This window comes from Panthera pardus, unplaced genomic scaffold, assembly GCF_024362965.1.
Source record: "Panthera pardus isolate Hobbes unplaced genomic scaffold, ASM2436296v1 HiC_scaffold_11, whole genome shotgun sequence".
NCBI classification, from domain to species: Eukaryota; Metazoa; Chordata; class Mammalia; order Carnivora; family Felidae; genus Panthera; species Panthera pardus.
Genome location: NW_026526666.1, coordinates 64300435 through 64314905, shown reverse-complemented (window position 1 = coordinate 64314905; position 14471 = coordinate 64300435). Strand labels below are relative to the sequence as shown.

General features: G+C 37.8%; 1 protein-coding gene across 1 annotated transcript in view; it reads left to right on the top strand.

Annotated features, from left to right (window-relative positions):
* Positions 1–13771, top strand: part of ZYG11B (zyg-11 family member B, cell cycle regulator) — a 92761-nt gene extending 78990 nt beyond the window's left edge. The window contains exon 14 of the mRNA XM_019449269.2: positions 9037–13771. Coding sequence (XP_019304814.1) covers positions 9037–9227 — 191 coding nt within the window. The 3' untranslated portion in view covers positions 9228–13771. The remainder of the gene's footprint in view (positions 1–9036) is intronic.
* The last annotated feature ends 700 nt before the right edge of the window (positions 13772–14471 follow it).

Sequence of the window (14471 nt, the reverse complement as noted above, 5' to 3'; positions counted from 1 at the left end):
ATCTTCCTGTTTCTGCTGTTTTCTCAAACAACTTTAGCTTAGGATAGTCAATATGCCAAGAAGCCATGTTTTAGGGCAATGTGTCCTGAACTCCATCAACATTATACACTGTAAAGTATGTTCCTTGATCAGAAGAAATGACAGTCGGCTGTCCAAATTGTTTCAATGTCTTATGTTTTGGTTGCTCTATAGCATTCTAAGCATTCATATCTATCACTGTCTGAGCAAAGCCCAGTCCAGAGTCAGTATCTACTTCTGTCAAGACCCATCTGTATCTCCCCAGGACTACCAGTGCTAGTCTGACTTGCTAGCTATGATCAGGGCCTTTCCCCCCAGGGAATTTGCCACATAGCCATCTACAGTGTCTGTCTCCTTTGCTGGCAGGCTGAACCGTTCTTGCTGGCAATTTGTGCCTCAGAGATTGCCATATGTCTACATTCAGCCCATATCTGCATTGCTGTAGTATCTCCATATCCACTTATTTCATGGACCCATGTGGCCACCCCAGGCCACCCCAGGCAAGTTCTTCTGCTGGTCTATTCCAGTTATCTTCTGAACCTACAAGGAGTTCTGATGGGCGTAGAAATGTCCTACTAGAATGCACTCTTCAGATTCCCACAGTGATTTCCATAGGGCCATGTCTCATATGAGCACCCCTTCAATTCTGTTCCTATTGCCCTTGTGCCCATCCGTATGCTCAGGCCATTGACCACTGCCCTCAAGTCATTAAAAACCCAACAAGAGCCTTTTATCACTTTTCAATTCTTTAATCACTGCTGGGAAAACAGCATGCAGTTCAGCTCACAGAGCTCATTTGCTTTTACCTTTTTTAGTCAGAGTGCTGGCCTTTCAAACAGGATGTTGTCTGTTCACCTTGGAACTACTGTCCACAAACCAAGCAACTCTTTGTCGGCTAGTGGACAGCTGTTTACAAGGTACTGTCCAAGTGATGATAGAATGTAGCAGCTCCTTGTGCAGTTTCAAAGTGGGTCCTAGGGAGAAAGAGTCTTCCTGCCCATGATTATACCCTCCTTGCATTCCCCAGGTTAGCATTATCCTGTATAAACAATTTCCATTTCACTAGGGAACTCTCCTAGCACTGCCATCCCCATTAGAGTGTTTCTCTGACATCACCCAGAACACCATGCATATTTCAGGTTTTAAGATCATTTTTTAATCCTTCTGTCATAAGGTAGCTTCAATTAATGTCAGAGAGCAAGGTAGTAAATGCCTCTTGGTTGGAAATTCTCTAGTCCAATGCCCCAGTCTGTTCTTCACATAAGTAAGGCACAGAGAATTTGTCCCTACCAGCACTTCGGCCTATATTCTACACTGCACAGGCTTAAGAAACCTTCTGGCACCCATTTAGCATGTCTACTTAACATTGCTTGAAGAGTAGATTTACATGCTTTCTGTTTTACAATGTTAGGTAGGAGTAACATTTCCTAGTCAAATAAAATGTCCATCCTTATAATACAGTCAAGTAAAAGAAATACAGTCACTTTACATAAAGCCTACTCAACCATACCAGTTGTCCTACAAACTTTTAGTTTAATTCTATTACATTCCTGACTGTAGCCTTCATTAGGACTTCATCCACAGATTTTGACTTTATATTACTAGGTAGGTGAAGTGTTCCCTAGCCAGACATAATGCTCATTCCCATAAGACATTCAGGTAAAGGAAACACAGCTTCTTTACGTAAAACCTGTTTAAACATTCCACCTTTCATAATTCCATCAACCCATACATTAAAAAAATTGTTTAATATTTTTTTTTTTTTTGAGAGAGAGAGCGAGAGAGCGAAAGAGTGTGAGTGGGGGAGAGGCAGAGAGAAAGGGAGACACAGAATCTGAAGCAGGCTCCAGGCTCAGAGCCCAATGTGGGGCTCGAACCCACACACTGTGAGATTATGACTTGAACTGAAGTCAGCCGCTTAACTGAGCCACGCAGGTGCCCCTCAACCCACACATTTTTATTTTCTCTCGATCTAATTATAAGCCCACATTAGGGCTTCACCAGTGGATTTTGGTAACTTTTCCATTCCCTGACCAATTTACCCAGTCTTACCTGAAAGGCTTTGAGTCCCCAGTGAGGGGTCATGCCAAGGAATCCTGGCCCTTTTATCTTGATTAATCTGCCTAACCACTGCCACAAGCAGTTGCTGGTAAGGTTTAGATCCATCTCTAAATTCTGTTGGCAACTTTTACCTTTAGTAACTGATTGCAGCTCAGCTGCTACTCCATATCATGGTGAATACCTGGCTACTCTGGAATCAGAGGTTTTTCATCCCTCTTTCATCTTTTCTCTTCCCAAACCACATATTTTTATGAGCCACAGCCATTATAGCAAATCCCATTTCTTTTTTCCTTTTTTTTTTCTTTTTTTTTATTCTGAGGGAGAGAAAGAGCACGTGCGAGATGGGAGAGGCAGAGAAAGGGAGAGAGAAAATTCCAAGCAGGCTCTGCATAGATGGTGCCGAACCTAATGCAGGGTTCGAACTCATGAAGAGCAAGATCATGACGTGAGCCAAAAGAGTCAGATACCTTAACCAACTAGGCCACCCAGGCACCCCTCAAACCCCACTTCTGACATCAATTCTAACACGTGTTTTTTTCCACACTCCACCAAGCAGTTTTCCAGTTCTCAGCAGACAGCATCTGTGCATACTACAAATTGAATTCAATTCTGACATTTACCTGGAGACAGTGTCAGATCCCATAGGTTAAGGGTTAGTCCCACAAGACTGCCTTCACTTCAGACACCAGTTGCAAGTCCAGGCATAGAAATAGGCAAAGGTTCAGTGGACCAGAATAGAGAATACAAAAATAGGCCTAGACATATATGGTTGATTAATTTTTGACGTAAGTTTAAAGTGCATTCAATAAAGAAATGATAATCTTTTCAACAAACGGTGCTACAACAAATCCAGCTACAACCGCTGGATCTCTGGATGCAAAAAAAAGTGAGGGGTGCTTGGCTGGCTCAGTTGGAAGAGCAACTATTGATCTTGGAGTTGTGAGTTTGAGCAGCCCCACATTGGATGTAGAGATTACTACAAAAAATAAAAAATAAATTAAAAACTACTTTTAAAAAAGCCCCACTTTAGGCATGGAGCCTACTTTAGGAAAAAAAAAAAAAAGTGAGCTTATTCTACCTTGGACTCTATATAAAAATTAACTCTGATTGATTGATTGGGTGGTTGTGACCTCTACACCCAGAGTGGGGCTTGAACTCATGACCTCAAGGTCAAGAGTCTCATGATCTTCCAACTGACCCAGCCAAACACCCCCAAAAATTAACTCTTAATTGATAATAGGCCTACATATGAAACAAGAAACTATTTAAAAGTGCTAGAAGACATGCCTGGGTGGCTCAGTCAGTTAAGCATCCAACTCTTGATTTTGGGTCAAATCATGATCTCACAGTTTCATGAGTCTGAGCCCTGTGTCGGGCTCTGCGCTAAATGGAGCCTACTTGGAATTCTCCCTCTCTCTCTGCCCCTTCTCCGCTCGTACTCTGTCTCTCTCAAAATAAATAAACGTTAAAAAGAAAAAAGAAGTTCTAGAAGAGGGGCACCTGGGTGGCTCAGTGGGTTAAGTGTCTGACTCTTGGTTTCGGCTTAGGTCATGATCTCAGTGGTTTCTGAGTTCAAGCCCCGTGTTTGTCATAGTCTGCACTGACAGTGCAGAGCTTGCTTGGGATTTTCTCTCTCCCTCTTTCTCTGCTCCCCCCCCCCCCCCCCCATGTGCACGTGCTCTGTCTCTCTCTCAAAATAAATAAATAAACAAACTTAAAAAAAGGCTCTAGAAGAAAACAAAAAATCTTTGTGACTTGATGTTAGGCAAATTTCTTCTTTTTTTCTTTAAGATTATATTTTTTAAGTAATCTCTACAATCCAATGTGGGGCTCGAACTTACAACCTGGAGATCAAGAGTTGCTTGCTTTACCGACCAAACCAGCCAGCCACCCTGCAGATTTCTTAAATATGCACAAAAGCATGATCTACAAAGGAAAAAAAATAGCTAAATTGCCCTTGATCGAACTTAAGGACTTCTGTTCTTTGAAAGATACTGTTAAAAGAATCAAAAGCCAGTACACATACTGGATCAAAGTATTTGCAAATCACATGTCTGATAAAGCATAGGTATTCAAAACTTTTATAAAGAGTTCTCGGGGCACCTGGCTGGCTCAGCCAGGGGAGTGTGCGCCTCTTGATCTTGGGGTTGTGACTTTGAGCCTGTGTTGGGTGTAGAGATTTCTTAAAAATAAAATCTTCTTTAAAAAAAAAAGAAAAAGAAAGAAAGAAAGCTCTCAAAACTTAATACGAAAACAATACAAGTGAACAGAAAATGGACAAAAGAGTTGAACAGATCCTTTACCAAAGAAGATTAATGGATGGCAAATAAGCACATGAAAAGATGTTCAACATCCTTAGGACAGACATATATATCAATGCATTAGAATTGAGAGTTCAGAAATAACCCCCAAAATTGATTTTTGACATGGGTGCTAAGACAATTTAATGGGGAAGGAGTCATTTTTTCAACAAACAGTGCTGGGAAAACTGAGTAGGCACATGTAAAAGAAGAATCTGATTCCTTACTTCATACTGTATATAAAAATTAACTCAAGGGGCGCCTAGGTGGATCAGTGAGTTGAGTGCCCGACTTCGGCTCTGGTCACGATGTCCCAGATTGTGAGTTTGAGCCCCACATCGGGCTTGCTACTGTCAGTGCAGAGCCCGCTTTGGATCTTCTGTCCCCCTCTCTTTGCCCCTTCCCCACTTGTACACACTCTCTCAAAAAATAAATTAAAAAAAAAAAACAACATTAAAAACTAACTCGAAGTGGATTCTAGACCTAAATGTAAGAGCTACATCTACATCTACATAAGCATATAAAATTTTTAGGAGGAAAACATAGATATAAATCACTATAACCTTGGATTAAGCAGTAGCTTCTTAGGACACCAAAAGCTTAAGTGACAGAAAAGCTAGTTTAATTGGATTTAATTAAAAAAATGAAGACTTTTGTGCTTCAAAGGAAACCATCGAGGAAGTGAAAAGACAATTTACAGAGGACACCATCAACAAAGTGAAAAGACAATTTACAGAAAGGTTGAAAATATTTGCACGTTATATATCTGATAGAGGGACATGTTTTCAGAATATATAAAGAGCTCTTACAACTCAATGATAAAAATAACCCAGTTTAAAAATGGGCAAAGGACTAACTAGACTTTCTACAAAGAGATCATGTGAACAGCCAATAAGCACATGAAAAGAAGCTCAACATCATTGGCCATTAGAGAAATACAAATTAAAACCACAATGAGGGGTGCCTGGGTGGTTCAGTCAGTTAAGTGACTTTTTTTTTTAATCTTTCTTTTTTAATGTCTATGTATTTTTGAAAGAGAGACAGAGAGCAAGTAGAGGAAGGGCAGGGAGAGGGAGACACAGAATCCAAAGCAGGCTCCAGGCTCTGAGCTGTCAGCACAGAGCCTGACACAGAGCTCGAACCCACAGACCATGAGACAATGACCTGAGCCAAAGTCACGTTTAACCACCTGAGCCACCCAAGTGCCCCAAGTGTCAGACTCTTGATCTCAACCCAGGTCATGATCTCTGGGTTTGTGGGTTTGAGCTCTGTGCTGTCAGTGTGGAGCCTGTATGGGATTCTCTCTCTCCCTCTCTCTCTGCCGCTCCCCCACTCGCTCTTGCTCTCTCAAATTAAACAAACATTTAAAAATTAAATAACACCACAATGAGACACTAGTTTATGCCTACTAAAAAGGCTGCCTATAAACAAAAAGATGGATGATGGCAAGTGTTGGCAAGAATGTGAAACAGCTTTCTCATTCATTACTGATCAGATTGAAAAATTATACAGCCATTTTTGGGGCGCCTGGGTGGCTCATTCAGTTACGCATCAACTCTTGATTTTGGCTCAAGTCATGATCTCATGGTTTGTGAGTTTGAGCCCTGCATCAGGCTTTGAGCTAACAGTGGGGACCCTGTTTGAGATTCTCTGTCTCTCCTTCTCTCTTTGCCCCTCCCCCAGTTTCTCTCTCTTTCTCTGTCTCAGAATAAATAAACATTTAGAACAATGAAAAAATTATGTAACCATGTTAGAAAACAGTTTGATGATTTCTTATAATGTTAAGCGCACATTTAGCATTTGCCCAGCATTCTAAGTATTTCCTCAAGATCACTGAAACAGAAAGTCCACAAAAATACTTATGTTGGGCTCCTGGGTGGCTCAGTCAGTTAAGCATCCTACTTCAGCTCAGGTCATGATCTCATGGTTTGTGAGTTTGAGCCCTGCTTTGGGCTTTCCATCTCAGTGCACAGTCTGCTTCAGATCCTCTGTCTCTCTCTCTGTCCCTCTCCCTCCCTCCCCCTCCCCTGCTCATGTCCTGTCTCTCAAAAAATGAACATTAAAAAAAAAAAAAGATTAAAAAAAAATACGTAGTATAGTCAATGCAATAGAATATTTACTTAAAATACTTAATACTTTATTTTTTTATTATTTTCTTCTTTTTTTGAGAGAGAGAGAGAATGAATCTCAAGCAGGCTCCATGCCCAGCACAGAGCCCAACATGGGGCTTGAACTCACAACAGTGAGGTCATGACCTGAGCCAAAATCAAGAGTTGGACACTTAACTGGTTAAGTCACCCAGGCACCCCTGTTTATTTTGTTTTATTATTTTTTTTAATGTTTATTTGTTTTTGAGAGAGAGAAAGACAGCCGGGGAGGGGCAGAGAGAGAGAGGGAGACAGAGGATCTGAAGCAGGCTCTGCACTGACAGCAGAGAGCCTGATGTGAGGCTCGAACTCACAAAATCTGAGATCATGACCTGAGCTGAAGTCAGACACTTAACTGGGCCACCCAGGCACCTCCTAATATTCAAATTTTAAAAATACTTAAAAAAAAAAAAACACTACCACATATACATAGCAATATGGACACATCTCAAGTCAGGCTGAGGGGGTGAGTTCCAGCCCTGCATGGGGCTCTTTGCTGACAGCTCAGAGCCTGGAGCCTGCTTGGGATTCTGTGTCTCCCTCTCCTTCTCTGCCCCTCCCTGACTCGTGCTCTGTCTCAAAAATAAACATTAAAATAAAAATTTTTAAATAAGCCATGCTGAGCAAAAATAGATTCAAAAGAATACATACTGTATGGTCCTATTTACTTGAAGTTCTAGACCAAGCAAAAGTCAATATCATAGAAATTAGAGAAGTGGTTGCCTAGGTGAGGCTGCAGAGGGGATTGCAGAGGTGCACAAGGAACCTTTTTTTTTTTTTATTCTATATTCTGATTGTGGTGGTGGTTATACAAGTGTATACATTTGCCAAAACTCATCAAATTATAGATTAAATTGGGTATATTTTACTGTGTGTAAATTATACTTTAATAAATATGACTAAAACTAAAAATACTTTTAAAAGTGGTGTATATAAAAAGAAGAAATACTTAAAAACAAGGCAAAGAAAATATTTTAAAAGAAAATTACGTGTACAATATGAATGCCATTAAATTTTTTTTAAATATATAGGAAATGCATAAAAGTGTAATAGCACCTATCTTACCTATGATTTGGGATCAAACAAGTTTTCTTTTCCAGATTGTCTATGCTTTAAGGTTATGATTTTTATTTATTTATTTTTGGGAAAAAAAATGGTTTATCCATTTCATTTTTTTTTGTATAAAACACATGGGAGAAACCTATTCAACCTAGCCAATCAACATACAGCCTTCCACATGGAAAGGTACTTTAATCAAACTTTGAGTCTAAGAACATACAGATGTTTCTTTTCTTTTTTTTTTTTTTAAGGACATGCAAATGTTTCTTTTACCATGTCTAAAGTAATTGTCTATGCTTTTCCATATAACTGTTTTAAAATTTCCATATGCCTCCATTATTTCATCTGTCCCAGTTAAAGTATAAGGAAAGAAGGAAGAGGGTTGGTTTAAACGTCTAAGTTTTCTACTGCCCTTTCTTTCCACATAGAGACTTGTGGATGTGAGGAACCAATCCCCCCACCCATAGCTCTAGTAGCCTTGATAAGGGAACCATACATATATGAATATGAGAATTGTATATATATATATATGAATTAGAGAATCATTGTTATGTGTGGAGCCTTGCAGTGTAGACATAACATCATTACAGAGGTATTTATCAAGGTTTAGCATGTATTAGTAGTCAGTAGCAAAAATAGCTCAAATTTTGGGAATGCAAGCTGGTGCAGCCACTCTGGAAAACAGTATGGAGGTTCCTCAAAAAACTAAAAATAGAACTACCCTCCAACCCAGCAATTGCACTACTAGGCATTTACCACAAGGGATACAGGTGTGCTGTTTCGAAGGGACACATTCACCCCCATGTTTATAGCAGCACTATCAACAATAGCCAAAGTATGGAAAGAGCCCAAATGTCCATCGATGGATGAATGGATAAAGAAGATGTGGTATGTATGTGTATGTGTGTATATATATATATATATATATATATATACACACATACACACACACATATATACACACAATGGAGTTTTACTCGGCAATCAAAAAGAATGAAATCTTGCCATTTGCAACTATGTGGATGGAAATGAAGGGTGTTATGCTAAGTGAAATTAGTCGGAGAAAGACAAAAATCATATGACTTCACTCGTATGAGGACTTTTAGACACAGAACAGATGAACATAAGGGAAGGGAAGCAAAAATAATATAAAAACAGGGAGGGGGACAAAATAGAAGAGACTCATAAATATAGAGAACAAACTGAGGGTTACTGAAGGGGTTGTGGGAGGGGGGATGGGCTAAATGGGTAAGGGGCGCTCAGGAATCTACTCCTGAAATCATTGTTGCACTATATGCTACCTAATTTGGATGTAAATTTAAAAAAATGAAAAATAAAATTCAAAAAAAAGAATTAAAAAATAGCTCAAATTTAAGTGACAAAAAGAACTTTTTTGTGTGTAGAATAATTTTTTTTAAGCGTTTTAAGAAAAGCTCTTTCTCCTCTTTCAGCCTCAAGGTATTGCAGCATGCTGATTGAGGAAGGAGGATTGCAGCATTTATACAACATCAAAGAACATGAACAGACGGATCCCCATGTCCAACAGATTGCTGTGGCCATTCTAGACAGCTTAGAAAAACACATTGTGCGCCATGGGAGACCACCTCCCTGTAAAAAGCAGCCCCAGGCTAGGCTAAATTGATAGCCATAAGTAATTGAATAACTGAATCACAGGAATCCTTTTTGTGATAGGCTTATTTGGAATATCTTCCCCTCTGTGATGTTTTAGGGGTTTCTATGACAAGAGTCATAAGATCAGTTTGGGATTGACGGTGTAAAGTACTGCCCATGTGAACAGTCTCTAATTTGTCTTGTGATTTTTAACTTCTGAGGCAAGAAGGATCTGTTCCTTCATCATTGCCTTTTAGGAAATTTTCCACATCTTTCCGTGTTTGAACTTACCTGTGCTTGAAATTCTACAGTTTTATGATAAAGTTTGCACGAACCCTTAAGCCAGACTTTTCTGATCTTAAAGTCCCTTCCAATCAATTTGCAGTTTCAGATAAGCTGTTAACCTGATTTCTGGCACTGCTTCAGTTGTAAGTTTTATACTGCTTCTGTATAAAATGGCTTTCTTCTCTGTGTACCTTTTATAAGATGTCCTTCTTAGTGTGAAAGAGCAGAGATCCAAGTCCTGTTTGAAAGCTACTCACCAACTGGAGCCTGGGTGGATGGCAGAAAAAATATATTGGAAAGAAAACTATTAAGGGGAAAAGAAATAAGGAACTAGAGAAAGGTCTGCTCTTACAATACAGTTTTTAAACTGGGACAGGCTATCCTGGAGCCCACCTCTTCTGAGGCAGTAAGCAGTAGCTTATTCTTCATATTTATTCCTGGAAGCATGGGCTGCTGCTTCCTACACAGACTGCTGGTTACTCTCTAGAAATATTTCCCGGGACATCACAGTGTAAAATATTACAACATTCTGTGTTAAAGATTAATTGTCTGAATCTCTATAAGTCATACTATTGTGAAAATGTGAATTTTTATAAAATTGTCTCTTGTTAAAACCGACCATTATTTTCCCTCTATTTCAAAGTCATTTTATTCAGTGACATAGAGACTACACACGGTATTACCTGCTCAGTTAAATACACTTAACAACAGTAAATTTTGTCACAAGAAGTTAAATTTTCTTTCTTTCTTTTTTTTTTTTTTTTCAAAATACATGTATCTTAATGTTCTCATGTTGGAGAAAGATGTCCACACCTCACTGCCAAAAATGAATGAGAAGCATTAGACTGTTGTTAAATACAATGGTTCTAGATGTAGCGTGTAAAAGGAAATATTTTTTGATGGGTTATTTTTTAGACAATTGCCTTTCCTTTTGAGATACCTGTTACAGCAGAGTAAAGAGTCAATTATCATTATATCAATAATGGCAGCTGGGAGGCAGCAAGTCACCAAGAAATTTAATTTCCATTTAAAATTTTAGTTTGTGAATGAGGTTAATCACAATTTCAGATGACTGTATTTTTTTCCATAGATGGCTAAACTGTTTTCAATAGAGATTTAAAATGGTATGTTTAAATTATGGTGATTATTCAGAGGCATTTTTATTTGGAAAGGAGCTGGCTTATTAGTGTGCTGATAGCATTTTTGACATATATATTTCATACCACTATCACAAAAATCATACTTGAATTATTTCATACTCCTTCGCAGGGATGAAAACTTAAACTAAAAGAAAAGAGTTATTTAGAACCATTAAAAACCATATTATATTGTGGATTACTTCTGACTTAATTGGTTTAAGGAATTTTTATAGGCACAAGATAAATGTTCACGGATTGTCTATTTCAGGGGAAATGGAAGATTCTTTTAGCTTTCCCCCTTTTTCCTAGATTTTAATGTCTAAGGCAAAATGTAGAAAATAGGCCGGCCTGCACTAGCTTGGAAATCGCTAGCTATTTTGACTATCTCCAGGCCTCTTAGCTTGCATAGTTAGGGAAAAGCCTGTTTGAGAAGTTTGGCTTCAAGTGTCTCTTCTGTCCTGTTGAAGCAAAAGTATGTGTTCCTTATTAGGCTAGGCTTAGGTTTTTATCTTTACAAATTGTTTTCAGAAAGCTAACAATGTACAGAAAACAATAACTCCCTTCATTGCTCAGAATAACTTGATAGATTAAGACTTAAAAATACTGAAAATTTGTTTTAAATTTACTACTTTGAACATTGGTAATGGTGGGATATTTCTGAGTCTTAAAAGCAAAATAATTGCTCACATCCCATATATAAAAATTGTAGTGCCTTTGTGGTTGGGATGGTTCTTAAAATTGTGTATCTAACTAAGGCACAGAATTGTCTGTAAGGTCTTGAATCTGGCTAAAATATAGTAGATGTATATATTGAAATTATGAGGCATAACTGGCCTGTGTCTACAGTTAGAATCTATTAATTAGGCCTATCTTTTACATGCATATAGTAGAATGTAACAGTACTTGGTGCCTTCAAGGGTTACCTCTTCAGTGGCTTAGAGGTGCTGTTTCAAGCACAATTTAGACTAGGGCTGAACCACTCATTGCTCAAATCACTGGTGCACTCAGATATTGTAAAATATCACTACATCAGTCCACAAGCAGCAGCAAGGTTTAGATCTACCAAAGGAAATGGAATTAGACTTTTTTAGAGTATAATGATGCATGTTGGTATCATTGAGTAAAACAAGAACAGTCTAAAATTAAAGCAGAAATCAGGCATCTTGTTCTTTACATCAAATAAGTTTTGCTCGTGGTCTTTACACTCTAAAAAATCATTTTTTCCTTTTGGCAGTTGAAAAGAAACATAAATCAAGTAGTAATAAGGAGTTAGTTTACTCTCTGGCCAAGGACTCAGTGGTTACTGATCTTAATTGAGGATTTGAAAAATCGTATCAGACCCACAGTTCTAGGAATTGACCTTAAATATTGCTGCTCTTTACCCCTGGACAGAAATGCCAGTTAGTGGCACTAGTCAACTTAATTACCTAAGGTGGAGGTGAGTCGCCATAAAAGGGTGCTATAGGAATTGAATTTCATGATCTCTTTTGTTTGCAAACTTCAAAGATTCGTGTTTAAAAACATCAAATCTATCAAGCCTAAGAAGTTGTTCTTACTATTGAGACCTTTTGAGTTGGCCCTTTTCCTCCCTAGTCACTTTCATTTAGCTGTATATTTAATTATGCCATGTGTCAAGATAAGATTGGGCCTTCTTCTAGCCCTTTGGAGCACGTTTTAATGAAAATATATTCTATGTTCTCAGTTACGATACATTAATGAACAATGGTTTTGGCTTAGTGTTTTAAAATGCATGGCGCCCTCATAGAACAACCTGCAGCCAATAACTGAGATTGAAAAGAGGTCATGAGTAGCAGGGAAAACCCACCCCTTTCCTGCCCTCTCTAATGCCATGTTTACAGTATTTGTTCATTGCGCAACTTTTATTTTGGAATAAACAGTATTATTAAACTGAAGGTGTAAATTAAAGGCAGTATCATAATGTCAGCTGATATGGTCAGTTTTATCTGTATGTTACTTATTTGGGAACTTTATATGGATAGGGCCTCAGAGTAGTGTTCTAAGGCAGCCTGTAGAGAAGTTTGCAAACTTACGGTTTCCCTCTCGAATCCGGTGTAGCAGTTTCAAATGATTGTGTGGATATTGGATGTTTAATCTTTACCATTTGCTTTGTATTGACACATTTTTCATTTTAAGTGTTAACTCATGTACTGTTTACTTTAGGAATAATGCAAATCCAACCTTCATCCAGTGATGAGAATAGCAGTATGATAGGAATTTGCTCAATGTGCTTTAAATGAGTAATTGCTTTATCTTTTTTAGTATCTGATAGACTTTGCATGACACGGTACACTCCTAATTATGCATTCTTTAGTTTCCAAATCTTAACCTAAGACATTCTATATTAACTGATGGGTAGCCTGAGAAAGAGCTTTCTCTGTTTCTCCCCTCAGCCAATATTTTTGGGTAAATTATGGGAAAGTCAGTGCTATTTCTCATTTCTCTGGATGAAGCGAAGTTCATTTGGATGGCACAACCAAACTTTAGAGCTAGATAGAATGGCTATTAAGAATATTTAGAAAATCCAAATTTATCAAAATTACTCTATGGAAAATCATAAATCTAGTTCATTAATACTATTAGCGTAATTTCGAACTTACTTTTGGGGAAACTGTTCAAATGGGTTCTTTTAAGCTTATTTTAATCAGCTTAGAAGCAAGAAGCTACTTAGCTAATGAAAGCTGAGATACACTTTCATAAAAGCAAGAAATTGTTGAAAGCATTTTTTTCTTTAAAAATGGGATGATGTTAATGTCAAGATTTATACTGAGATAATCTGCAAGAATAAAATTTTAAAATCTTAAAATCCTTGACTTTTGTAGAATTCCCACTGTCAAATTCCCACGGACTTATGAGAGAAAAGCTATTTTTTGCTTAAATTTCGATGGAAGAGTTTAACTCCTTTCAAAGGATATGAAAAATTCATTGGGAAATGTAATGTGTATACATTTCCAAGGCTCTCAAATTCTCTGGACTGAAGGCACTGTTCTCACTGTGGCCAGATGAATGGGAGTGTTCTGTACATGAATCATGCTATATTTTAAATCAGGACATCACTTAGGTATTAATGTTGTGTGTACAGAGTTTTGTTTTGGGAATTTTTTTTTTGCCTAAATAAATGTTATAAATTTTATGTAAAGCGTGTCTTGTCTACTTTATTTCTAAACTATTTGCTTTAATGCAAGATATAGATTCCTTAGTTATTAACTTGTAGCAATGGCTTACCAGTGGTTTTATTGCACAAGTTTCTAGTACTGGATGGAACTCCATTCATTCATTTCATTAAATACCTGTGCTAGGTACTGTTTAAGTGTTGGAGTTTATATAATTCATAAATCCCTCAGGAAATTTACAGTTTTGTGGAGAGGAAATATTAAGCATATAAATATTATTTTAAATTGCATTACAGGCCAGTCCACAGTGCTTATTATAGAGGCACAGAGATCACAATCCAAACTGGGTACCCATTACACAACCCCAAGAAGACTTCCTAGAGAACATAATATCTGGGTTGACATTCATTCACACAACTATTGAGATAATTAACTGATATAATGTATATTAAGAGTATTTAATGAGTGAGATTACCAAAAAACAAGGTTTAAGCCAGAAAGAAGCCTTAGTTATTTATTTCAGTTTCAGAAACTCATTTTGTAGTTGAAGAAACGGTCTTAAATAAAACGAGCTTGTCTGTCACACAGGAAGCCAGTGACAGACTGTGCGCTACGATTCTTATTTCCAGACTTCCAATCCAGTAGGCCTCTCCTCCCCACCATATTGTTACATAATAGCATGAGATTTCTTAGATTTTAGGCATTATGTGATTAAGCATC